The sequence below is a fragment of the Brassica oleracea genome, chromosome C4 (assembly GCF_000695525.1).
Source record: "Brassica oleracea var. oleracea cultivar TO1000 chromosome C4, BOL, whole genome shotgun sequence".
In the NCBI taxonomy this organism is placed as follows: Eukaryota; Viridiplantae; Streptophyta; class Magnoliopsida; order Brassicales; family Brassicaceae; genus Brassica; species Brassica oleracea.
The window spans coordinates 10,287,852-10,312,208 of NC_027751.1; the positions used below are offsets into that span (position 1 = coordinate 10,287,852).

Sequence of the window (24,357 nt, forward strand, 5' to 3'; positions counted from 1 at the left end):
TTTTTTTTATCAGATCTTTATTATTCAAAATCATTAATTGTCATATATACTTTACCTACATTAAGCAATTCTGTAATCTTTATTTAAGGAAATAATAAATGACATTAATAATGAATTTATGGTTAGTTTAATAAAAAGCTTATTATATAATTAGATGGACCAACCTATTTCTCTAATAATTCTAAGAATCATCCTAGTGATGACATGTGGCTACAAAAAGAAGTTGTGATGTTTCACAAATAATATATAGGGGATGTCCAAACCTAATTTGTTACTGGACTATACTTGGATATAACAAGCAGGTTGCGGTCTAGGTCGCGGTCTACTTTGATATATCTACAGAAGTGTAGACAAATGACTTATTATGTTAAAAATGTATGAAATTTGTCATATAATGTAATTGTTTCTAATAAATAAGTGTGCGGGGGTCTACATGTCAGGTGAAATGTGTACGAGTCACGCAGTTCGTGAAGTAAACTCCACGTCGGCATCTCTTTCACACTGTCTAGACAAAATTGATTGTTCACATGATAATTGGCATTTTCGTTGGATTCAAAACAACCTGTACGTTCACACTAGCTTAGCAAACAGATAAGTGCAACATATACTGCATAACGCACGCACACTAGATTAATCGGCAATCAAATAAATCCAACATATGTTAGGCGTAATATGTGTGGGGTTTTCAGTGGTTCGGTGAAACTTTTATCTTGTCTTGGAATTTTCCGGTATAATATTTATGAGATTGTTGGATAACATCATAACTAACTCGCACCGTAACATTTCTTAATGAGTTTCCCTTTCAGTTCAAGCAAGGTAGACCATTGAGAGGGTTGAGGATAAGGACCCCGTAGATTCTGGTTTGAGATTGAATTCCTGGAACCTATATAATCCTATAGTCACCGAGACTCTTATGTTCACCTCAGGACATTAATCATCAGCCAAAAGAGAGATCTCAACTAAGACCTCTTTCTTACATCATTTAAAAACATATTACACATACACATACAATCGTTACGTATCACTTTCACTTTCTACATGATTATTATAACTATCCCATCTTGAATCCAAAGACATAAATAATCTAACTGGTTTTACTTCCTTAGGCTTATCCAGACCAACTATTTTGAGATACCACTTCGGCTTGTATGAAGCAGTAACATGAGCTAATAACAATCCAGATAACAATCCAGGCCCATACCCTATAACCACTGCTTTCCAGTTCAACACTTCTTCCTCTTCTTCTTCATCTTCTTCCTCAGGCTGTTGTTCCGGTGGCGCAAAGCAAGTTCCTTGGAGAGGAAGACCACATAGACCTGCATTCCCTTCAAATGATGTTTCAGCTTGCCCACTAAACTGTGGTCCTTGTGGTATTTCACCTTTGAGCTGGTTATGAGCCACACTTATGTACGCCAAAAACGAGAGACTTCCAAGTTCCCTAGGAATAGTCCCTGACAAATGGTTTTTTGACAGGTCTAGCGACTCTAGCTCTGTAACATTTGCTAAAGACAGAGGAATATGCCCTGTGAAGGCGTTGTTCGATAAGTTGAGCGCAATCAATGCCTTCAAAAGACCAATAGATTCAGGAATCTGTCCTTCGAGTTTGTTTCCAGAGAAATCAATGGTGTTGTATGAAGTAAGGACCTTCCCTTGCTCCATGAATAGCCCTTTGTATTGTAGATCCAAAGTATCTTCATAGACATAATAAGCATGCTTGTAGTCTCCCATATAAATTCTCCCATCTTCATCTACCTTGATCGCTGATGCTTTCCAGTTAACAAAGAAACTTGGTGGCAAGCTTCCGGTAAAGTTATTATCCGATAACTCAAGTATCCGCAGCTCGGGAAACGAGAGTGGACCTTTATCAGGAGGAGAAAGATGGCCAAAGAATCTGTTTGAACGGAGGGTAAAGACTTGCAAGTTTGGTAAAGCCTTGAGCCAGAAAGGAAACGTGTCGTCGATTCTGTTGTTGTCAACGCTTAGAAACCTCAGAAATGAGCAATTTAAAAGCGATCTTGGAAGCTTCCCGGTTAGTCTATTGTATCCAACGTCAAGTGTTTGTGTCAAACCGCCGCTATAGAACTCGTCAGGTATACTTCCTTCCAAGTTGTTCTTCCTGAGGTTCACTATCTTCAAGTTACTCAAACACTGAGGTATTGGACCTGTGAGTTTGTTGTAGGAGAGATCAAGAACGGTGAGAGAGCTTCGGTCGCAGACTTGGAGAGGTATGTTCCCTGTGAAGCTATTGTTCCACGCTGACAAGTAGATGATATTAGGTGGTGGAACAGGAAGTTCCCCTGTCATGGAGTTATATGCAAAATCTAGTAACTGCACTGATGAATTAAGAAAAACATCTGAAGAGCCTTCGAAACCGGTGAAAGAATTGTTCACAAGGTTCACTAGGCTGAGATGAGGAAGTTTCCAAAGCCATTCAGGGACTTTCCCTTTGATTATGTTGCTGGAAATGTCTAGGTGTTGCAAGTTTAGAAGGGTCTTTAAGATGTTTGGGAACTCGGTAATGTCACACCGTGGCATTACTAAGCTTTCTAAGCTCAATGGGATGTCTGAAGAATTTAGACTGGCTGGTAATAAACTGTTTCTAGAAAGGTGAAGCACCAACAAAGATTTGAGAGGGGAGAAGATGCTTAAGTCTATTGGGTAGCTTGTGTTTAGGGAAGAAACGTCAAGATGGTTGAGGTTGATGAGGTTTGAGATAGGCTTAAGGATTTGCCCTTCAAATTGGTTTTGGCCGAGGGATAAATACACTAGCCTATAAGAAGTTGAGTTTGTAACTTCAAATGTACCAGTGAGAATATTCTTTTTCAAATCAAGATGAGACAAGAAGGGCATAGTGAGTAGTAAATCAGAAGGTATGGTTCCTGAGAACTGATTGTAAGAAAGGTCTAGAAACGAGAGCTCGGTGAGATTTTTCACAAGTGGGAAACTACCAGTGAGCTCATTGTGTGAAAGGTTTAAATGGGTGAGATGGATTAAGTTACTAAATGAGGAAGGAACTTGACCAATGAAGCCATTAGAGGAAAGAGACAAAACCTCTAATCTTTTGAGGCTGCTGAATTCAAAAGGGAGTGAAGAGGACGTGAAGTTGTTATGAGAGAGGTTGAGGTAACGAAGGTGTTTGAAGCCAAAGAGACTACTATTGGGTTTGAGAACTCCAGTGAAGCAGCCACTTGGGAGCTGTAGCTTCGTGACTGCACCAGTCGAGTTATCGCACTGGACTCCGTTGAGATAGTCGCTACGGTTGCAACCGTTGGATTCAAACTCGTTCTTGAATTGTACGAGAGCTTGGATCTGGTCGGGACGACAAACAAGAGCAGTGATCATTAAGACGTGTGAAGCGAAGAGGATACAGCAGAGTAAGAGTACAGAGATCAGACGCAAATGCAGACACGGTTGTGACATTGGTGTTTGTGATTGAAAAAGTTGGTGATTTGTACCAAAAAGAAACGTATAAAATGTTTGGTATATAGTATGTCATTTAAGCCGCCAATATCACTTTCATGATAAACTATATCCATATTATTAAGCAATAATAACAAATCTCTGGGTCTCTATGAAATTAATTCCACTTGGACCTCTCTTAAATTCTGTCTAGACATCAAACTGTCTGTTCAGCTATGTTAACCTTTTTTTTTTTTGGTGTAACAGTTGACTTTTTTCATTGGCCTTAAAATCATGTCTGAATTACAAGTGCACGTTAACGTTCACACTGATTAAGCTACAAATAAATCAGTGGAGTATGTATTAGCATAACGCAATAATATTGGATCCAACAGTTACGAATTGAGTAATTAATCTGATGACGATGGCAATTTTATTTAATAATATATAGTCTTGTAGTTATCAGTGTTGTTGGCTTTCGAATAGTACACGAAAATGAAAAACAAGTGGGGGCTTCAATAATTCATCGTTTGGTGATATTTTATCTCATCACATTTATGATGTTTGTTACGTTACATAACCAATTTGCATTTATATTTAGTGGAGGATGGATAAGAGTCATTATGGAGTCAAAAATCAACTTATTAAAAAAAACAAATATAGTGACGTGGCAATTTGAGGAAAGGAAGGCATATGAGACATGCAAAACAGGCCGACGAAGTATTAGTATAAGCCCGAGTTGAGCCCAAATTGAATTCAGGAGAAAAGTTTGGTAGTCATCATCCCAAAACGACGCCGTGGAAAGTGTGTGTTCGGACAAATAAATGATCCCTTAGTTTCGGTCTCATTTCTGTCGAGCCGAGAAGAAGAAGAATACTCCGTTCTGAGCTAGGGTTTCGTTTTATCATCAATCTCCAGATCAAATGGCAATGGCTGTTTTCCGTCGCGAAGGGAGGCGTCTCCTCCCTTCAATCGCCGCTCGCCCTATCGCTGCCACCTCATCTCCCCTCTCTGCTGACCGGTGAGATCTCTTTCAGATTCATACTTTATACGATTGATTTGTTGCTGATTAGATGATGAGATTGAACCTGGATTTGATTTTTGTAGGGAGGAGGGACCTCTTGGAGTTCGATCCATCTCGACTCAAGTGGGTAAGTCTCGGCTAGTTAGGATTGTGTTTGTTAAAGTCTGTGATACATTCTTATGTTCATGAATTGCTTTGAATGTGTAACTCTTTGTAGTGCGTAACCGGATGAAGAGTGTAAAGAACATCCAGAAGATCACAAAGGCCATGAAGATGGTTGCTGCTTCTAAGCTTAGAGCTGTTCAGGGCAGAGCTGAGAACTCTCGTGGCCTTTGGCAGCCCTTTACTGCTCTTCTTGGAGATAACCCCAGTATGGTTTCACAATCTAGATTAGTTTTTTTTTTATAATCATTTCATTTCATACTAGTTGATGATGACGAACTATCTCTTTAGCTCTTTGCTATCTATGTGTTGTTCTTTTGGATGTGTTTATGATTTCTTGCGTGTACACTTAATGGTGGCAAAACCAGGCATTGACGTTAAGAAGAGTGTTGTGGTCACTCTCTCTTCTGACAAGGGTCTCTGTGGTGGAATTAACTCAACTGTTGTTAAAGTGAGCAGGGCTCTCTACAAATTGAACGCTGGTATGTTCTGAAACCACCTTTGATGTCTTCATTGTTTTGTTTCCATAAAATTATCATATACCTTAATTAACTTTTATTTCACTGCAGGTCCTGAAAAGGACGTGAAGTTTGTTATTGTCGGAGAGAAAGCGAAAGCTATCATGTTTCGTGACTCAAAGAACGACATCTCCCTTACTGTCACAGAGCTGAACAAGAATCCACTCAATTATGCTCAGGTAGGAGCAGTACTTTCTCTCCCCCCAGTCCATACGCTCTCTATCGTGAATGTTTTCTTATTTTGACTTGCTGGTTCAGGTCTCAGTTCTAGCTGATGACATCCTGAAAAACGTTGAATTTGATGCTTTGCGCATTGTCTACAACAAGTTCCATTCCGTTGTCGCATTTCTACCAACTGTGGCCACTGTTTTGTCTCCTGAGGTATGTCACAATTGTCAAATGTCTCAGGATTACGACTTGTGCTTAGTGTCTCACATTCTGCTTTAACCATATAAGCTTATATTTATATTCGTGTTTTTTTGCATTCAAAGATTATTGAGAAGGAATCTGAAGTTGGAGGAAAACTCGGTGAGCTCGACTCATACGAGATTGAAGGTGGTGAAACCAAGGGAGAAATTCTGCAGAATCTGGCCGAGTTCCAATTCTCTTGTGTAATGTTCAACGCGGTGCTGGAGAATGCGTGTAGTGAGATGGGAGCGAGGATGTCAGCAATGGACAGCTCAAGCAGAAACGCAGGAGAAATGCTTGACCGTCTCACCCTCACTTACAACAGGACTCGTCAAGCTTCTATCACAACCGAGCTTATCGAGATTATCTCTGGAGCTTCTGCACTTGAAGCCGCTAAATAAGCAAAGCACATCATCATTGTTTTGCGTTAAACTTGGCGTTTGATATATCTATCCACCATAAAGGAGAAGAGTGTGTTTTGAACTCTTAAAGGGCTACTGAAATCAATTTCTTTTGCTGGCTTCTTGTTGAGACAACCAGACTTGGCTAAGATGTTTCTTGTAATAAATTTCCAGCAGGATAACGAATATTCACGTTTTGCAAACAAGAATGAGGAAAAGCAAAAGTAAGAAGTTGCTATGTTTCAAACTATACAGAATCAAAACTATAATAAGAACTCTCCTCTTATCAGTTCCCATCTCAAAACAAGTATGACGAAGCTTCTCTGTTCTATTTTTTTTTTCCCTATACAAAAGCAAGAATCCTTTTCAAGGTCTATATGAATCTTCTTTCCATCTCTCTCTTTCAAAACTGTTACCAAAACAAAGGCTAGGGGTCGATCTGGAGGAGAGTTGTAGATTCACCCCTAGTAACTCTGTATACAGTTACATTCCAATCCATGTAGCGTAGTCCATCCCCTGATTCCAAAACGTAGCCCCTGTCGTTATTTGGATATCGCTGGTCAATAGCATTGCGGATGTCTCTTACGGTTTGGTCTGATCTAAAAGGAAGCTCCAGCGATGCCCCAGACGTATCTGCCAAGGAGATAGTTATCATAATAGACTCCACAGTTGTCCTGTCTCGGTTATCATCAGGGACTGTCTCCGTGCTTGAACCTTCCTCTACAGCCTTACCCTTTAAAGTCAAGACAACAAACAAAACACTCAGAAGTAATCAAAGAGTAACAGAATGCAAACACCCTTATGTAAATGCTAAGATAAGAGGAAGAGAAGGTTTACATACATCCACTTGAGATGACGCCATCCCAGGTTTAGCCACTGTGACGTCTCCTTCACCAGCCTCTTCAAGTGACTTTTGTGTCTCCGAGTCACTAGGTTCAAAGAAATAGTCGATGGCTTGGTCTAGATCCCACATATACTTTTCCAGGTAAGCTTGTGCAACTTGTCTAGTCGCTCTAGTCATCGAAGAGAATGAAGCGATGCGCGCTTCCTTGACCCCATGAGGTAAACATTCTGTGGAATTCTTTTAAACCAAAAAAAAAACAGAGAAGGGAAACTCAAAGAAAGATCATCAGGAGACAATAGAGGTGTAGATTCAGGGATATGTTTGCCATAAATGTAAAGACAAAAAGCAAGCAAGCACCTTTTTACTGTAAACGTCATCGAAATAGAGGATGGCGGCATCTACATCCCCCTTGCAGTCGTTGAGGCAATCGATTACGGCTTTTGAAGAGGCAGCAGAAACAACATCGTGGAAGTGGTTTATTCTTTTCTGTGCCAGTTGAAACGGCACCGTACTGTACAAGTGAAGCAAGTTACCAAAAAAAAAAAAGATTCAGAACAAAAAGATACGCTAAACCCCAAATCAACAACACAAATAAAGAAAGATACGCTAAACCCTAAACCAATAACACGAAGATACGCTAAACCGTAAACCAAGAACAAAAAAGATAGCTAAACTCTAAACAAACAAAGATACGTTAAACCGTAAATCAAGAAATGATTGACCTAACCCAAGGGGGGCTCCTGAGATTTGTCGAGGTACTATGAAACTGCGGCTCAGTATGACCACCGTCGTGTGATAACAGCACCGGCTTCGACTTCTTCTCAGGTTTATCATAGCGGTGTTCACAGAAAGCGCGGGCGGCGTGCTCTAGGCTCCAATTGTTGTCGTTGAGGTACTTTGTTGCGTCCGCCACAGACGATGATCCATTAGAAAGGTCTATGAATCTCGCGATCTTCTCGTTTCTACTTTGTTGCTCCGCCGCTGTTCTTTGGTTCTCAGACGGAGGTTGAGCCGGCGACGGCAAGGTTTTGGTGCGGCAAGCCTCCGTCGCTGCGTTCAGATCCCATCGGAATCCTTCGAGGTAGAATAGCGCTTCTTCTTTGCAGACTTCTAGTTCGTCGCAGATTTGTCTCAACGGATCAGCCATCGTTCGTCGTCGTCCTCGTCACCAGATTTGGGCGGGAGTTTCTACTTGTTTCGGAATCTTTGCGGAAGAAGAAGAGGGAGGGGTACTATTTTCTTGCTGCAACAACGTCGTTTCATATCGGCAGTCTAAAACGATGCCGAATCAGGCAATTGTGTCCATAAGAATCGAGGGGTAAAATGGTAAGTAACAGCAATAAACCAAATAGAGAAATACTATACACCTAGAGGCGTTTTTTGAGACACACATTTTGCTTCTTCTTTGTCCTTACTACCTTTCTACTAACCAAACTACATCTAACAAAGAATCTCAACTAAACGAGTCACTTTTTTAATAATTTAAAAATAAAAATAAACTCACATATTCACTCAAAATCAAAATCTCTTTCCCCCAATGCACGAACCCTAATCTCACTTTTCTCAACCCCGATTTTTTTTTAACATCTTGAAGAACCAGAACATCTCTTAACCAAATCACCAACATTATTAGCAATTCGGAACCGAACATCGCGTCTCCGAGTCCATCCGTTGGAGCTCAGATCCCATCTCCTTCTCTGTTGGAACAACAAACACTGAGTCAGCAACTCGGTCAGACTCGGCAAGTCTCTTCTTCGATTCCGCAACATTTAAGTTTGCAGCAAATGCCAATGTTGAATTATCACATAGCTCAGCGATCCCCTTCTGTTTCTCGCACGATCCAAGTTCAGCAGCATCAAGGTCAATACGGCAACGTTTTGGAGCAGCAAGCTGGGATGTACGGAGCGATTAAATTTGGTGATTCAAGTTCTGTTCAACAAAACATATCGAGGGCAGCTTTGCTTGGCCAAAGCGGACACTTGCCAATACATATAACACTGCAGCTGGAGCCGCAGCCTAGTTATTGGCAGCTTCCTCGGTATTCATTCTTACCTTACTATCTTCTCGTTTATCTAGTTCCTGTAAGAATGTCACAAACGAGAGTGTCAAATTGTTTCTTTTTATGTACTTTGTATTCAATCTTCTCGTTGCAACAAGAATGTTGAAATCTTTTTTTATTGGAATTGCTTCTCTTTCAATATGCTTTCTTGTATTTGTGTGAACGAAATCACTTTCTTTATTCTGAGACAAAGGAGCTAATCCCTTGTAGCCAAGGCAGCAGTCTGGCCTAGTCGAAGCCTCTCAGTGTCATCCGGGAAGTTATGGACAACAGTTACAGGGGATGCGAGTGATGGAATCATTGAATTTGAGCTCGCAAATGAGAGCTAACCCTGCTCTCTATGCTCAGCAGCTAAGCAATCCGGGGCAAATTATACAATAATCGTCACAGCAACATGCTCTTTCTTTGCCTCAGGTATGAGTTTAAAAAATCTCAGTAGCTTGACTGAATTTTTTTGTAATCCTCTGTTTAGGTCCAAAACCTCCAGTGAACACATTTAAAGTTCTTGAAGGTTCCGTGATGTGTTTCTCTGCGATGGTGTTGATGATAAAAACTTTCGGAAGCTGTAGGTCTTTGCCTGGTGCAACAAGGTTTGAGGGTGCCCCGGGAGCTCGCGATAACCTGAGGCTTAGTCCGCTCATACCTCCCCTCTGGACCATCGATGTTACGCTACCTCCGGTTCATCTCGACGACCATTCTTCTTTGTAATATTTTGTGCATTTTTCTTATAAGATGCTCTGTTTAGGTTTTATTTCCGTTTCTCTGCTACTAGTCTTCTTCGTTTTTCTGTAAAAAACAAAAACTTGGTATAATCAATTTAACATTTTACCAAAAAAAAAAAAGTTCTCAAAGGTTTAACACTTGTTGGTTCTTTCATGTTTATATGCAGACAGATAGAGCTGCTATATTTAAACCACCATAGTATCAATTATAACTTGTCCACACAAAAAAAAAACAAATTATGAGATACTATCCACCATAACTTGTATATAAGAGTTATCACGTGACCACATTTCAGGTAACCAGAAGAATTTAGTTAGGAACTCATCCACATTTCTTATGTACACAGTCCACAATTAAAATTTGAAAATTATCTAATAAATTAAAATTTGGAAATTTAATAAAATATTGAAGTATATATGCATATGAATATCAAAATAACGAAAAAATTGAAAATTTTATACAGTTATTATGTATTTATTTACTTATTAGAAAATGAAATTATAATAAACTAAACATGATGGGATAAAACATATTTTTAAGAGAAAGTAATAAACTAAGTATTAGTTAGGAACCAAAGTGACCGCATTTGAGGTAACCAGAAAATATTTGCAGCAGAGAGAGAATCAAGTTGTTTTACGTGAGGGTAAAAGGGTCTAAAAAGCCAGTTGTCTAGAAAAAGTGTGTCAAAAGTTGAAAGTGTCTCTGTAAGTAAACACAAATGTATCAGATTTGGTAAACAACTCAACCAAATACAGGTGGCGAGAAGAGACTATTCTAAATTCCAACAAAAGTAACCGACTGCACTAGCAGCTCCAACCCCATTGTATCTAAGATTTTTTTTATTTTTTTGCCAACTGATTTTGATTGATGAAACCGAAGAACATACAAGGGTGAAAATCTAAATCCGGTGGAAACATCTTAACATCCCCGGAAGCATAGCCCACAAAGGGCAAGCTCAAACCCAAACAACGGGTGACATACAAAAAACTACTACAAACACTAGATAGCTCTTCACTCTTGCATCCCGCCTCAAGACAAGGAAACCTTGAGAAAGAGATTAGAGGTAAAGCTTCTGAGCTTTGACAAGCCGGACTACTTGCAGCTAACTGCACTAGAAAGAAACAGCAATGCAATGGCATTACAACGACACAACACTCCTGATTACCTGAACCTTCAGTTCATGGTGCCAAACCAGAACACAAACTCGAGAGTCTAACACCATATACCAACCAAGAAGCAAACACACGCCTAGAATTTAAGCTTCCTTCTCAACTGAACCTTCATCGGAGAACCTAACACTTTCAACCTCTTTATAATGCTTCAACTAACCGAAGCCACCGAGGACAAGATAGGCACAAGACAATCCGGAAAAGACAATTATTCAAGGCCAGGAGAAGGACTCCAAAGCACGGAGATAACGGCGACAAGAACCTGAATCTTCTCAAAGGTGTTAGACATGTTCTGCTAACCCCATACCACCACACCAACCAAACACTCAACACACCATTAACACACCACTTCTTCCACCGTTGCTGTAACCAAAACCAGGAAGCAAAACACCAAACCCAACAATAATGCCTCAGGACCGTCCTCTGGTACTCCCGACACCTCCAAGGCCACACAGCACACCTGCCGCTACACCAGACCGGAGAGACGCATCACCATCCCTGAAACAAAAACTGAAACGCAAGAAAGAGACCTAAAAAGAGCAGATCGATCTTCTGTGGAAACGACTTCACTACACAAACCCCTCCACACTACCGCGCCTTGACTCCAGGATAAACAGAGCCACCGTTGATGATGGTCATCTCAGCAAGCTACAGACGAAGTCGAAGATGGACGCCGTACCAGAGCTCGGACAAGACGGTGGGGAAGCGGAGTCGAAGGAGAAGCAAAGGACGAGCAAACTAAAGGAAGAAGAACGGTTCCAGCGACGGCACGCACGCTCACGCGCTGGCCGTACGGCGGACCCAGAACCCAGATCTATTTCCAAACGAGAGGATACACTTTCTTCACCGACAAGAGTTTTAACGTATCTAAGATTTAAAGGAAAACAAAATGAAGAAAAAAAAACAATAAGTTATGAACTAAAGACTTTTAAGAACCCATTATTAACTTTTAGTTTCACATGTCATGTTTTAAACACATTTTTTTTCTACATGTATAACTTGATTATTTTATTTAAATTAAAAAAAAAACTTAATCATTTGATTTAACTATTATTATTTCGTTTTTTTTTAACCTTACGAAACTGGCCGATATTTTTGCTCTAGTACTATGTATTAATATTTAATACTTAATATATATTACACATTTTATTGGGAAAATTGCCAAAATAGATTAAAAAAACACACTTTCTGTCTCTCATGCCATGTTGTTGTGGTGATTGATAATGCTACTTGTTGGATTGTGATGCTTTATGAAGGTAATCTTTTTTTTTGTTTTGACCAAAAAGAAAAAAGAAGGTAATCTTGTTTATGGTTTTAGTTTAAGGTTGTAATTTTCCAGCAGGATAACGAATATTCACGTTTGAACAAACAGAGGAAAAGCAAAAGTAAGAAGCAGCTATGTTTTCATTTTTTTCATATTCTACAGAATCAAAGCTTCTCTGTTCTATTTTTTATCCTATACAAAGCAAGAATCCTTTTCAACGTCTATATGAATCCTCTTTCCATCTCTCTCTTTCTCTGTTTCATCAGTCACTGGAAAACTGTACAAAAACAAAAGCTAGGGGTTGATCTGGAAGAGAACTGTACCACGAGTAGAAACTCTGTATACAGTTACATTCCAATCCATGTAGTCTACTCCATCCCCCGATTGCAAAACGTAGCCCCTGTCGTTATCTGGATATCGCTGGTCAATAGCATTGCGGATGTCTCTTAAGGTTTGGTTTGATCTAAAAGGAAGCTCCAGCGATGCCCCAGACGTATCTGCCAAGTTGATAGTTAACGTAATAGTACTCGGCGCAGCTTGAGTCTCCACAGTTGTCCTCCTGTCTCGGTTAGCAAAAGGATCAGGGACTGTCTCCGTGCTTGAACCTTCCTCTACAGCCTTACCCTTTAAAGTCAAGACAACAAAATACTCAGAAGTGGAAATAGAAAAGCAAACACCTTATGTAGAAAGCTAAGACCAGAGGAAGAGAAGGTCTACATACATCCACTTGAGATGACGCCATCCCAGGTATAGCCACTGTGACGTCTCCTTCACCAGCCACTTCAAGTGACTTTTGTGTCTCCGAGGGGTCACTAGGTTCAAAGAAATAGTCGATGGCTTGGTCTAGATTCCACATAAACTTTTCCAGGTAAACTTTTGCAACATGTCTAGTCTCTCCAGTCATGGAAGAGAATGAAGCGATGCGCTCTTCCTTGATCTCATCAGGTAAACTTTCTGGGGGAGTTTCATTCTGTAAAACAAAAAACAGAGAAGGGTAACTCAAAGAAAGATCATCGGGAGACGATAGGTTGTTAACATTGAGTTGAATTATTCATTAGCAAACAAAAAATCAAGATAAACACTCAGCAAGCACCTTTAGACTGTAAACCTCATAGAAATATTGGATGGCGTGTTCTGCATTCCCCTTGCAGTCGTTGAGGCAATCGATTACGGCTTGTGAAGAGGCATCAGAGACAACATCGCGGAATCGTTTTATACTTTCCGGTTTCAATTCAAGCGGTGGCGTCCTGCACAAGTAAAGCAAGTTACCAAAAAAAAAAAAAACAAGATTCAGAACACAAAGATAGGATAAACCTTAAATCAAGAACACAAATAAAGACACGCTAAACCCTAAACGAATAACACGAAGATACGCAAACAAAGAACACAAACGTAGCTAAAAAAAGATGCGCTAAACAGTAAATCAAGAAATGATGACCTAGCAGAAGGAGGAGGGCTCCCGATTCTGAGATTCGTCGAGGTATTATGAAACTGCGGCACTTTACTCAAAACGTCATGCGTCGTGTCCGGTCGTTCATTCCCTGAGAACCCGTGCAGATACCACGGCTCATTCGAACTCCCCTCAGTATGATCGTCGTGTGATAATGCCAAGAAAGAGAGGCAGGCATTGTCTACGTTCCAGTTTTCGCGGCTGAGGTAATATCTTGCTTCCTTTACAGTCGCTCCTGTTGCGACTACGAATCTCGCGATCTTATCGTTTCTCCTTTGTTCCTCCGCCGCGGTTCTCTCGTTCTCCGACGACGGTAATGTTTTGCTACGGCAAGCCTCCGTCGCTGCGTTTAGATCCCATCGGAATCCTTCCAGGTAGAAGAGCGCTTCTTCTGTGCAGACTCCTAGTTCGTCGCATATTTGTTTCAACGGATCAGCCATCTTCGTCTTCGACTCTTGCCAAGAAGAGGCCGGATACAATTATCTTGCTGAGATACCGTCGTTTTTATAGTGGCAGTCTAAAACGACGTCGAGCCACGTAGTTGCATCCACAAAACGCGAGGGATAAAATGGTTAACTCAAAAACAGCCGCCAAAAAGAGACGGTTAACTTCCAACGAATATAACCAACTTGAGCAATTTCGTTTTCAACTTAATATCATTTGAATCACTTCTATTTAACCTATTATTATTTATCTTAAAATTTCAAACTAATTTCTACCGTAAAATTTTCGAAAAAAGGAATTATTTTATTAAAGTCCATATTTGAAAATTTGAATGTTGCAGGTTTATTTTTCAAACTAGACATAAATAATAAAAATCATTTTGGTAAATTTTTCTATCAAAATTTTGTTTCAAAAAAAATAAATAAGTACTTTTTATTTCACCGTAGTAATATTTATTAAAATAGTATAAATCTGGTTTTAATTTGGTTTATTGTATCAAAAAATCCAAACAGAACTCTAGATATATGCATAGAAATGGTCAAATTGGTTCAATATATAACCTCATTTGTAACATATCTTGTTTGTTGCAACCAAATGGACATTTTCTAGTTTTTGCTCCTCAAAGAGCATTGCAAATACACCCACCAAAGAAGCAGTATTGTACGTAGGTCATCTCATGTTATGCTCATGTAGTCTTGCTAATCATCTCATGACATGCATTCAATTCATGGCTTCTAGTTGAGAGCTCCAATCTTAGCTCAAACGTTTCTAAGATAAAATTTCTGTAATATCCCGCAAGATTACGAATAATTGCATTCACATTATGTTTGGATTCATATTCCCTCTCGTTACTTCTCCGGACAATGCGGAGTTGTTCTGGTCAAACACCATTACATCATAAATTCCGGTTTAACAATTTTTAATCACCGATAACGTTACGTGATCACACGTTGCTCTCTTTGAAAATTGACAATCCACAAACAAATTCAAAGTCCATGCCACTTGTTCCTTTGAGCTTGGACACTTGAGCATATTTTTCAGCTTGCCAATAAATTAGCTACACCATAAGGTCATCACTTTGTCCCGTCACTAACTTTGAAATTTGACAATCTATACAAAAACCATAAGTCAAAGCTACCGTCCTTTGAACTTGTCAAAGTGATGTGATTACGTGTGAACAGACAACTTTCCATTATTGGATTGGCCCCAACATAAAGAACTCACATGGCTTTAATTTCTTCTGGATCAATTTGTGTTCTAAATGCCAACCATATTTTTATCATTCTTCTTAAAATGATTTCATGACAACCATGTCGAAATCACTCGTGCGTTTTCATTTTCTCTCGCTACTCTTACTCTGTTGTGTCTCCCCTTCAAGCTTTTTGCGTATAGATGATCTCGTCCCTGGTCTTGTTGCTTGTCGTACCCGCCAGAGTCAAGCCTTTAAGCTGTTGAAGAACGAGTTTGATACTCGTGGTTGCAACCATAGTTACAACTCTAATGGAGTCTGGTGCGATAACTCCACGGGTGCTGTCACCAAGCTACAGCTCAGGTCCTGTCTCAGTGGAACTTTGAAGCCTAACAGTAGCCTCTTCACGCTGCATCAACTTCGTTACCTTGATCTCTCTGGCAACAACTTCACGTCCTCTCCACTCCTTTCCGACTTTGGCAATCTCAAGAAGTTAGAGGTTTTGTCTCTTTCCTCTAATGGTTTCATAGGTGAAGTCCCTTCCTCATTTAGTAACCTAAGCCAGCTTTCCTATTTAGGCCTTTCCCATAATGAGCTTACTGGTAGTTTCCCATTTTTGAGGACTCTAAGTATGCTCTCCTATTTAGATCTTTCCAATAATCATTTCTCAGGAACTTTGAATCCCAATAGTAGCCTCTTTGAGTTGCACCAACTCATTACACTCAACCTTGCTTTCAACAACTTCATTTCTCCAATTCCTTCCCAATTTAGAAATCTAAAAAATCTAGAAGTGTTGTCTCTTTCCAATAATGGCTTCTTTGGCCAAGTTCCTCCCACAATTAGTAACCTAACTTGGTTAACACGTTTGTTCCTTGACAGTAATGAGCTCACTGGTAATTTACCACTTGTTCAAAACCTAACAAACCTCTATGATCTAGAACTTGCTTATAATCACTTCACTGGAACCATTCCTTCTTCTCTCCTCACTATGCCTTCCTTGGAATATCTTGATCTACGCGGAAACAATCTCGCAGGATCTTTTGAAGTTCCTAACTCATCTAATTCATCTAGGCTCCAGGTCATGTTCCTTGGGGACAACCATTTTGAAGGAAAAATCCTAGAGCCCATCTCAAAACTCACCAACCTCATTCGTCTCGACCTTTCTTCTCTAAACACAAGCTCCCCAATTGACTTAACCTTCTTATCCTCTCTCAAGTCTTTGTTCTCCCTTGATCTGTCCAATAATAACATTTCACCAGCCAGTTTTACTTCAGATGCAAGCATCCCATTGAGCATTGGATTCATGCTCTTGTCGCGCTGCAACATCACTGAGTTCCCAAACATCTTAAAGACCCTTCAAGACTTGCAGCATATTGACTTGTCAAACAATGGAATCAAGGGAAAAGTCCCTGCATGGTTTTGGGAACTTCCTCGCCTCAGTTCAGTGGATTTATCAAACAATTCTTTCAATGGTTCAGCTGAAGTTTTGATAAATTCATCTGTGCAAATATTAATATTGGCTACAAACAGTTTCAAAGGAGCACTTCCTGATCTGCCACTCTCTATTGTATCCTTCTCTGCTTGGGGTAATGGTTTCAAAGGGAACATACCTCTTTCACTGTGCAGCCGCAACTCTCTCATGGTTCTTGATCTATCCGACAACAAGTTCACCGGTTCAGTTCCTAGCTGTTTTAGTAACTTGACGTTATTGGTTCTCCGAAAGAACAGTTTAGAAGGAAGTCTCCCATACATGTTCCATACCGGTGCCTTGCTTCGGACACTTGACGTTGGCTACAATCAACTAACTGGAAAGCTTTCAAGGTCTCTTCTAAATTGCTCCTCTCTAAAGTTTCTAAACGTTGAGAACAACAAAATCGAAGACGCATTTCCTTTCTGGCTCAAGACTTTACCAAACTTGCAAGTCCTCATCCTCCGTTCAAACAAGTTCTATGGTCCGCTCTCTCCTCCTGATCAAGGTCCTCTTGCATTTCCTCAGCTGCACATATTTGAAGTATCGGATAACAACTTCAGCGGAAGCTTGCCAGCAAACTACTTTGTGAACTGGAAAGCATCATCACTTCAAATGAATGAAGATGGGAGTATATATATGGGATACAAAGAGGATAATTCAGTTTCCATAAATGGTTACTATACTTACCAAGACGTTATAGATTTGAGATATAAAGGTCTAGTTATGGAGCAAGCCAAGGTCCTTAGTTCCTACGCCACCGTTGATTTTTCGGGGAACAAACTTGAAGGAGAGATTCCTGAATCTATTGGTCTCTTGAAGGCATTGATCGCGCTCAACTTATCGAACAATGCATTTACAGGTCATATTCCTCTGTCTTTGGGAAATCTTACGCAGCTAGCGTCACTAGACTTGTCAAGAAACCAGCTCTCTGGGACTATTCCTAATGAACTCAAAGCCCTCACGTTTTTGGCGTATCTAAATATGTCGCATAACCAACTCACTGGTGAAATACCACAAGGAACACAAATTACTGGACAATCTAAATCCTCCTTCGAAGGGAATGCAGGTCTTTGTGGACTTCCTCTCCAGGAAAGTTGTGCCAGCACTAGTGTGCCGCCGTTACAAGATGTGAATCAAGAAGAAGAAGGAGAAGTGTTGAGCTGGAAAGCAGTGGCTATAGGATATGCTCCTGGATTGTTGTTTGGATTGGCATTAGGTCAAGTGATTGCTTCATACAAGGCAAAGTGGCTCGCCAAGTTAAGCCGTTTGTATTATTTTGGTTTTCTCACTTGATGTTGTCATTCTCTCTTTTTGGCTTGGCCTCTTTCTTTTCACTCAGTTTTTGTTCTCACTCACTCTCTCTGTTTCTACTTGTGTATATCATCACACAACCACACACACTCTCTTTACTCTCTCACGTTTGTCTTTGTGTTTGTAGAGAGAAGAGAGTAACACTTTGTATGTCTACATTTTAACTCTTTTTTTTTTTTTCATTTTTAATTCTTCTTCAAACACATCCATACATACTTATAGTAGATTTCTCTACTAACTCCACTCACACTCCCTTACACTTATAGCTTTACCTACTCCCATTTGTCCATGCCTCTACATTAGGCCATAGACTTAATTCTACAAGCAAAGCTTATCTTATACTAACAACTCTTAACAACTTCAACTCCAAATTATTTAGCTTACCAACTAACTAGTTTCTTTTAATCTTCTTGTTGTGTAACTTTAGTTACACAACCCAACTTACTTGGACTTCATGTTGTCCACGTCGGTCTTCTTGTTGTTCCTCCGTTTCTTGCATGCCAAGCTTTCTTCTTCCACTTCTAGGTGACTCCTTCGTCACTTCTTCATTCTTCTTTTCTTGTGTGGCAAGCTTCCTTGCTTCCGCTTCCGCTTCTTCTTCTCTTGGAGGATTTAATCAAGGTTCAATCTCAACACTTTGTCGAACCATTTATGGGTCTAGTAACAAAGCAGTTCCTTGTATTTTTTTTTTTGTTATGTTCTTTTGCAATGAAGTCTGTATCTGTATTCATAGTATTTGTACTCGAACAAGAAACAGTAGAAGGAATGTCAATACATCTCTGTTTTAAACACTTGTCACTGATTTGGGCCGATGACAATGATATGGTGTGGAACAGTGTAGGTAATTTCGCAAATGGAATATTTTAACCGTAAACGAAATGGAGAAAATCAAACCAAATAGTAAGTAGTAACTGTAAAGAATCAAAACTTATAGTAAGACCTCTCTCCTTATCAAGTTCCTATCTTAAAACAAGTATGAAACCAAAAGCTAAGTGGAGTACAATTGGTGGAGAATTTTAGAGCCAAAAGAACCAGAAGTAATTCTGTGCACAGTTGTATCCAAATCCCTGTACTCTACTCCAGTATCAGACTTTAAGTAGTAGTCTTTCTTGTCTTCTGGTCTAAACCAGGCAATCCTGTCGCGGATGTCTCTGACGGTTTGGTCTGATCTAAAAAGAATCCATACCTGTATCCCAGATTCACCATCGTTCAAAATGATTTCTAGTTCTACTGTACTAGTAGTAATAGGAACAGGGGATAACTCTTCTTCAACAACATCCTTATCCTTTCCATTTTCCTGCTCATATAACCACAAGACAAAATAAAAATCCTAAGCAAACAGAGAAGGTTAATCCAAAAGAAAAAACCATCAAGAGATAAAGGAATATTAACAATGTATGTAACTAAACGAAGATTGGGAACAGAATAAAAGCATTTTAGGGACAGAAGGTTACATACATCCACTTGAGACGATGCATCTTCTGGAACAACCGCAACCGCACGACGATGATCCTCCGCAACTGTCAAAGGGTAAAACTGCGACGCCAACTGCACCTCAATGTCTAAGATCTCTTGACTAAGAAGCAAAGAAAATTCCTCCGCGTAATCGTCTACTGATCGAGATCCTTGGCGCAAGTTTTGTAGCCTTGGGAACATATTAGTACGATCAAACCTATTACCCCGATGTTGTACTTCTTCTGCGGACGGGGTACCATCCGCTTCGGTCGATCCATCCTCGGAAGGCTGTCTCCTACGATCACGTTGCTGGAGATACACTGATTCGGCGAGCTCACGCATCGAGTTATGGATTGTAGCTTGAATGTGCAAGCAGAGTTCTCCTCAACTCCTCCCACTCATTCGTTGGTTGATCCTTTGCAGCTTGGTTTGTTCGCCTTGGAGCCATTTAATGGAATTTGAATAATGTTGAATGTGAAAAAAAATTCGGCTGGAGGAAGATGAACTTAAAAGCTCTTGATAATATTCAATAGAAGGTATCTTTACATGGTAGATTCCTGTAACGACCTAAGCTTATCAACTAACGATGAGGATTATCTCTATATTAACTAAATCCAAATAATAAAAGGAAAATTAAAACCGTTGCCAAAAAAAAAAAAAAAAAAAAAAAAAAAACGTCCAGCTCTCGGTTTGGTTTAATAAACCGAGTTGTCAAGAATACAATTAAGATGCGCTGCATCAAACAGCTCCTGTCTCGGTCGGGTCAGCATTACTCGAACTGCACAAGTTTTTTAGCGATCCTGAAAGAAAAGGAAAGAGATATAATTTTTTTTGGTGCAATAAGGGGACTAGGGGAGAGATATAATACTCTAGAAACCAACGTTCAGCGCAAATGTTTCTTCCTCCGAGTACTCATAGTCTTTGAAAAATTTGACGGTTTTGGTTTACATTCCACTAGAAGTGTTCAAGCTAAGCTATTGCATCTTCTCTAGTCATCTTTACAAATGAACCGATGTGTTCTTCCTTGACCTCAGCAGATTCCTCGTCCCTGAGCGGCTAGGTTTCTGTAGGAATTCCACTCTCCTGAATGTTTTGAATCAACATTGAGTTCTACTCTTTCTTTCTTTTTTTTAAAAACAAACAGAGAATGGCAACTCAAAGAAAGACTGTCAGGAGACGATAGGTTGTCAAATGTCTCTGGACTCCTATCTGTGCTTAGTGTCTCACATTCTGCTTTAACCATATATAAGCTTATATTTTTAATTTTTTATACGTGTTTTTGCATTGAAAGATTATTGAACAGGAATCTGAAGTTGGAGGAAAACTCTGTGAGCTCGACTCATACGAGCTTATCGAGATTATCTCTGGAGCTTCTGCACTTGAAGCCGCTAAATAAGCACATCCTCCTTGTTTTTGCGTTAAACTTGGCTTTTGATTGTTGTTTCAATCCTCTCTATCTTTATATTTCATCAATCATAGTAAGTAGTAACCCTAAAGAATCAAAACTACAGTATGACCTCTCTCCTCCTTATCAAGTTCCTATCTCAAAACAAGTAAGAAGATGCTCTGTTCTACGTTTTTCCCTTTTTTTTATACAAGGCAAGAAACCTTTCTATACATCTGCGTGTTTCATCAATCGATGGAAACTGTAAACCAAACCAAAAGCTAAGTGGAGTACATCTGGTGGAGAATTGTAGAGCCACGAGAACCAGAAGTGATGCTGTGTACTGCTGTATCCAAATCCCTGTACTCTACTCCAGTATCAGACTTTAAGTAGTAGTCTCTCTTGTCTTCTGGTCTAAACCAGGCAATCCTGTTGCGGATGTCTCTGACAGTTTGGTCTGATCTAAAAAGAATCCATACCTGTACCCCACATTCACCATTGTCCAAAATGATTTCTAGTTCTACTGTACTAGTAGTAGTAGTAGTAATAGGAGCAGGGGATAACTCTTCTTCAACATCCTTATCCTTTACATTTTCCTGCTCATATAACCAGAAGATAAAACACAATACTCAGAAGGTAATAAGGAGAAACGCAAAAGAATATTGAGTTCCCTTCTTTTTAAGCTATCCTAAGAAAACAGAAAACACCATCAAGAGATACAGAATATTTACACCTTATGTAACTAAAATCCACAACGGTAAATTCTGTTTTGAGCTTAAAAGCTATTAACATGCACAATTTGAGAAAGCAAGCAAGACCATAGTAAGAAAGTGCAGAGGTACAGAAAGTTACATACATCCGCTTGCGACGATGCCACGGTGGCGTTTCCTGTATCGGTCGAGTCAGCTTTACTGGAACTGCGCAAGTTTAGATATGTAAGTTTAGCTGATTCATACTAAGCATACTCTAAAAACCAACATTTAGTGGTTTACCTAGAAGAGCTCCCGGTCTCGTCTTCTTCCGAGTAATTTTTGTTTGGGGAACCATGTGAAGCAAGAACCTGCGATGATTCTTCCAATAGAAAGGAGAAGGCTTCCTCTACATTCCAATTGCTCAGTGTAAGGTACACGGTTGCAACCTCTCGTGTAACTCCATCAGCCAGTTCGAGGAATGAATGGATGAGTTCATCCTTCCATTGTGAACGTTGCTCCCGCGAACTCTTACGTGAATCTTCCCTAGTCTGTGTAGGACTTGAACTTTCCTGAATCTGGATGTCGAAATGCAAGAAGTGTACGCATCAACATTGAGTTCCATTCTCTTTAAGAAAACACAGAGAAGATTATGTTTTGAGCTTTAGCTTTTATCATAACCAACAGACTACCTTCACATGAGATTTAGCTCCACTAGCTTCTTCGAGTGACTTTATCCTTGAATCTTCGTCAACAACCTTACCCTTCAACACAAATATTCAGAACGTAATATGGAGAAGTGCAAGCAAGCAAGCAAGCAGTGTACCAACGACATTGAGCTCCGTTCTTCTAAAAACTATCGTATGAAAACAGAGAAGACCAGTCAATCCAAAGAAAGATCATCAAGACAATAAAATAATTTTAACTCCTCTTGTCTTATGTATCTATGATCTGCAATGTCAGTTCCGGTTTGAGGTTAAACCTTTTAACATACACAACTCGATAAAACAAGCAGGACCATAGTAAAAAGTGCAGAGGAACAGAAGGTTACATACATCTGCCTGAGACCGCGCAATTTCAGGATTAGCTTCTGCGTAATCTCCAAAGAAATAACTGATGGCGTCTTCTTGATTCCACTCGCCGTAATCGAGGCAAGCTTCTGCGTCTTCTCGAGACGCTACAATAACCACATCGCGGAATGATTTGATAATTTTTTCTTTCAGTCGAGACAGTTGGTCTTCAGGCCAACTCATCAGCTGCCTCGAACTCATACTTGACGGCACAGCCACAGCAGATTCCTTAACGGGACTTGTACTTTCTTGAATCTGAATGAACAAATGGAAGCAGTACATACATCAACACTGAGAAGGGCAATTCAAAGAGAGACCAGCCATCAAGAAAACACAAGCAAGTGAGAAGGTTACGTACAGCTTCTGTGTAATCTCCAAAGAAATAACAGATGGCGTCTTCTTGATTCCACTTGCAATGACTGAGGCAAGCAATGGCAGCGTCTCGAGACGCTCCAATATCCACTTTGAAGAATGATTTGATACTTTCCTCTTTCCACTGAGACAGTTGCTCTTCAGGCGCATTCGTCAGCTGACTTGAACTCACACTTGACAGCGTCCCCTCAGCAGATTCCTTAACGAGCGAAAGTTTTTCTTCCCCATCTTGAACAAGACTTGTACTTTCTTGAACCTGAATGAACAAACCATATGCATCAACAATGAGAAGGTTATGTTTAAGCTTTTATTAGCAAACACATATCAATAGAACAGCAAGCTTTAAGGATACCTTCATGTGAGATGACACCATTGGAGGTATAGCTTTAGGGACTTGTTCTTCACTGCAGAGACATGAAAGAGACTTTGTTCAAGATCAAGAAAACGACTTTTTTATCATTCTCCATCAACAAACAATAACAACTAAACCCTAAAATCAAGAAAACGACAAACAAAGAAACAGTAAAACCCTAAAATCAAGAAATTACCGAATCAATTCCACTAACGTCCCCACCGCCGCAGACGTTTCATCATCCTGTGAGTACTGCTGCGAATTCAACCGCCCAAGCTTGCGATTCACCTTCCTCTGAGAAGGCGTCGGACGGCGCTCGTCGCAGAACTGCAAGACGGCTCGATCTAAATCCCAATCGTTGCGCTCGAGGTACGAGGTCGCGTCTTGTACATCCGATCCAACGGCGAAATTGATGAACTGTACGATAAGTTCGTTTCTCGATTGCGAACCCGTGGTCGTCGATGGAAGTGGCGATTGAACCTCCGAACGAGATGATTTCTCTTTCTCCGGCGGAGGTTCAACCGCGAGAGACGGCAAGTTCAACGTTTTGCTGCGGCAAGCCTCCATCGCTGCGTCCAAGTCCCAATCCAATCCTTCGAGGTAAAAGATCGCTTCTTCTCTGCAAACTCTGAGTTCGTCGCCGATCCGTCTCGCCCGATCAGTCATCGTCGGCGGCGAAAGGCGTTCGTTGTAAATTTGGGCGGGGTTTTTTTTTTCTTTGGCCTTTTGCTATTAACGAGGTTGTTTTATAGTGCTCTGTAAAACGACGTCGTATACCAATAAACTTCGAAGTTGTAACGAATAATATTGACTGAACAACATTAGTATATTAATTACTAGGGTCAGTCCGCCCTACAGGCGGGATGTGTTACATTTATATTTTTCATTACGGATATATGATTGTTAATATGCAAATCCAATGGTAGAGTCATCGGTTCCAGTCGTAAGCAAGGTGGATTCAACAGCTTCACAGACGAATTCTTCAGAGTCAATATCATTAACGGGAATCAGAATCAACAACTTAATTTAGTGCTACTTTTGGAGAGAATGCTTAGCCCTTTACATATCCATGATTCATACACATTAGCTATTTTATATGGACAAAGACTGGTGATTAGAGATAAGAACATTACAAAAAAACGTTTAAAAAAAATCATAATGCTTCTCCTTGTCTTTAATGGTGATGTCAAAAATATTAG

At 40.0% G+C, this 24,357-nt stretch overlaps 6 protein-coding genes across 6 annotated transcripts; 2 read left to right on the forward strand and 4 right to left on the reverse strand.

Annotated features, from left to right (window-relative positions):
- Nucleotides 1-934: 934 nt before the first annotated feature.
- Nucleotides 935-3,469, reverse strand: LOC106336721 (receptor-like protein 12). The gene has a single exon (XM_013775647.1). It carries the CDS (start codon nt 3,418-3,420, stop codon nt 1,015-1,017), a length of 2,406 nt encoding a protein of 801 aa, XP_013631101.1. The 5' UTR covers nt 3,421-3,469; the 3' UTR covers nt 935-1,014.
- Nucleotides 3,470-4,212: 743 nt separating this feature from the next.
- On the forward strand, nt 4,213-6,198 carry LOC106343063 (ATP synthase subunit gamma, mitochondrial-like). The gene is made up of 7 exons (XM_013782189.1): nt 4,213-4,420; nt 4,507-4,550; nt 4,641-4,793; nt 4,954-5,067; nt 5,155-5,282; nt 5,362-5,484; nt 5,595-6,198. Exons 1-7 carry the CDS (start codon nt 4,323-4,325, stop codon nt 5,910-5,912), a joined length of 978 nt encoding a protein of 325 aa, XP_013637643.1. The 5' UTR covers nt 4,213-4,322; the 3' UTR covers nt 5,913-6,198.
- A 90-nt stretch (nt 6,199-6,288) lies between these two features.
- On the reverse strand, nt 6,289-8,031 carry LOC106343062. The gene is made up of 4 exons (XM_013782188.1): nt 7,479-8,031; nt 7,114-7,267; nt 6,754-6,993; nt 6,289-6,645 (listed from the first exon to the last, which is right to left on the reverse strand). The coding sequence occupies exons 1-4, from the start codon at nt 7,901-7,903 to the stop codon at nt 6,340-6,342; spliced, it is 1,125 nt and encodes a 374-aa protein (XP_013637642.1). The 5' UTR covers nt 7,904-8,031; the 3' UTR covers nt 6,289-6,339.
- A 4,130-nt stretch (nt 8,032-12,161) lies between these two features.
- Nucleotides 12,162-13,873, reverse strand: LOC106341277. Its single transcript, XM_013780080.1, has 4 exons — nt 13,410-13,873; nt 13,065-13,218; nt 12,693-12,941; nt 12,162-12,595 (listed from the first exon to the last, which is right to left on the reverse strand). Exons 1-4 carry the CDS (start codon nt 13,859-13,861, stop codon nt 12,266-12,268), a joined length of 1,185 nt encoding a protein of 394 aa, XP_013635534.1. The 5' UTR covers nt 13,862-13,873; the 3' UTR covers nt 12,162-12,265.
- Nucleotides 13,874-15,134: 1,261 nt separating this feature from the next.
- Nucleotides 15,135-17,978, forward strand: LOC106339956 (receptor-like protein 12). The gene has a single exon (XM_013778819.1). The coding sequence runs from the start codon at nt 15,167-15,169 to the stop codon at nt 17,816-17,818; it is 2,652 nt and encodes an 883-aa protein (XP_013634273.1). The 5' UTR covers nt 15,135-15,166; the 3' UTR covers nt 17,819-17,978.
- A 2,865-nt stretch (nt 17,979-20,843) lies between these two features.
- LOC106340068 lies at nt 20,844-23,858 on the reverse strand. Its single transcript, XM_013778936.1, has 8 exons — nt 23,355-23,858; nt 23,159-23,210; nt 22,793-23,062; nt 22,420-22,689; nt 22,057-22,128; nt 21,668-21,942; nt 21,532-21,592; nt 20,844-21,271 (listed from the first exon to the last, which is right to left on the reverse strand). Exons 1-8 carry the CDS (start codon nt 23,822-23,824, stop codon nt 20,957-20,959), a joined length of 1,785 nt encoding a protein of 594 aa, XP_013634390.1. The 5' UTR covers nt 23,825-23,858; the 3' UTR covers nt 20,844-20,956.
- Nucleotides 23,859-24,357: the final 499 nt, after the last annotated feature.

Excerpts from the sequence above, each read along its gene's own strand:
- LOC106341277 (XM_013780080.1), bottom strand. The coding sequence starts at position 13,861 with ATGGCTGATCCGTTGAAACAAATATGCGACGAACTAGGAGTCTGCACA. Across the intron at positions 13,219-13,409 it reads AGCCCTCCTCCTTCTGCTAG|GACGCCACCGCTTGAATTGA; the intron begins GTCATCATTTCT and ends TTACTTGTGCAG. Across the intron at positions 12,942-13,064 it reads ATGAGGTTTACAGTCTAAAG|AATGAAACTCCCCCAGAAAG; the intron begins GTGCTTGCTGAG and ends TTTGTTTTACAG.
- LOC106336721 (XM_013775647.1), bottom strand. The coding sequence starts at position 3,420 with ATGTCACAACCGTGTCTGCATTTGCGTCTGATCTCTGTACTCTTACTC.
- LOC106339956 (XM_013778819.1), top strand. The coding sequence starts at position 15,167 with ATGACAACCATGTCGAAATCACTCGTGCGTTTTCATTTTCTCTCGCTA.
- LOC106340068 (XM_013778936.1), bottom strand. The coding sequence starts at position 23,824 with ATGACTGATCGGGCGAGACGGATCGGCGACGAACTCAGAGTTTGCAGA. Across the intron at positions 22,690-22,792 it reads TTGGAGATTACACAGAAGCT|ATTCAAGAAAGTACAAGTCC; the intron begins GTACGTAACCTT and ends TTGTTCATTCAG. Across the intron at positions 21,943-22,056 it reads GAGCTAAATCTCATGTGAAG|ATTCAGGAAAGTTCAAGTCC; the intron begins GTAGTCTGTTGG and ends TTCGACATCCAG.
- LOC106343062 (XM_013782188.1), bottom strand. The coding sequence starts at position 7,903 with ATGGCTGATCCGTTGAGACAAATCTGCGACGAACTAGAAGTCTGCAAA. Across the intron at positions 6,994-7,113 it reads ATGACGTTTACAGTAAAAAG|AATTCCACAGAATGTTTACC; the intron begins GTGCTTGCTTGC and ends TTGGTTTAAAAG. Across the intron at positions 6,646-6,753 it reads TGGCGTCATCTCAAGTGGAT|GGTAAGGCTGTAGAGGAAGG; the intron begins GTATGTAAACCT and ends TTGACTTTAAAG.
- LOC106343063 (XM_013782189.1), top strand. The coding sequence starts at position 4,323 with ATGGCAATGGCTGTTTTCCGTCGCGAAGGGAGGCGTCTCCTCCCTTCA. Across the intron at positions 4,794-4,953 it reads TCTTCTTGGAGATAACCCCA|GCATTGACGTTAAGAAGAGT; the intron begins GTATGGTTTCAC and ends TGGCAAAACCAG. Across the intron at positions 5,283-5,361 it reads ATCCACTCAATTATGCTCAG|GTCTCAGTTCTAGCTGATGA; the intron begins GTAGGAGCAGTA and ends TTGCTGGTTCAG.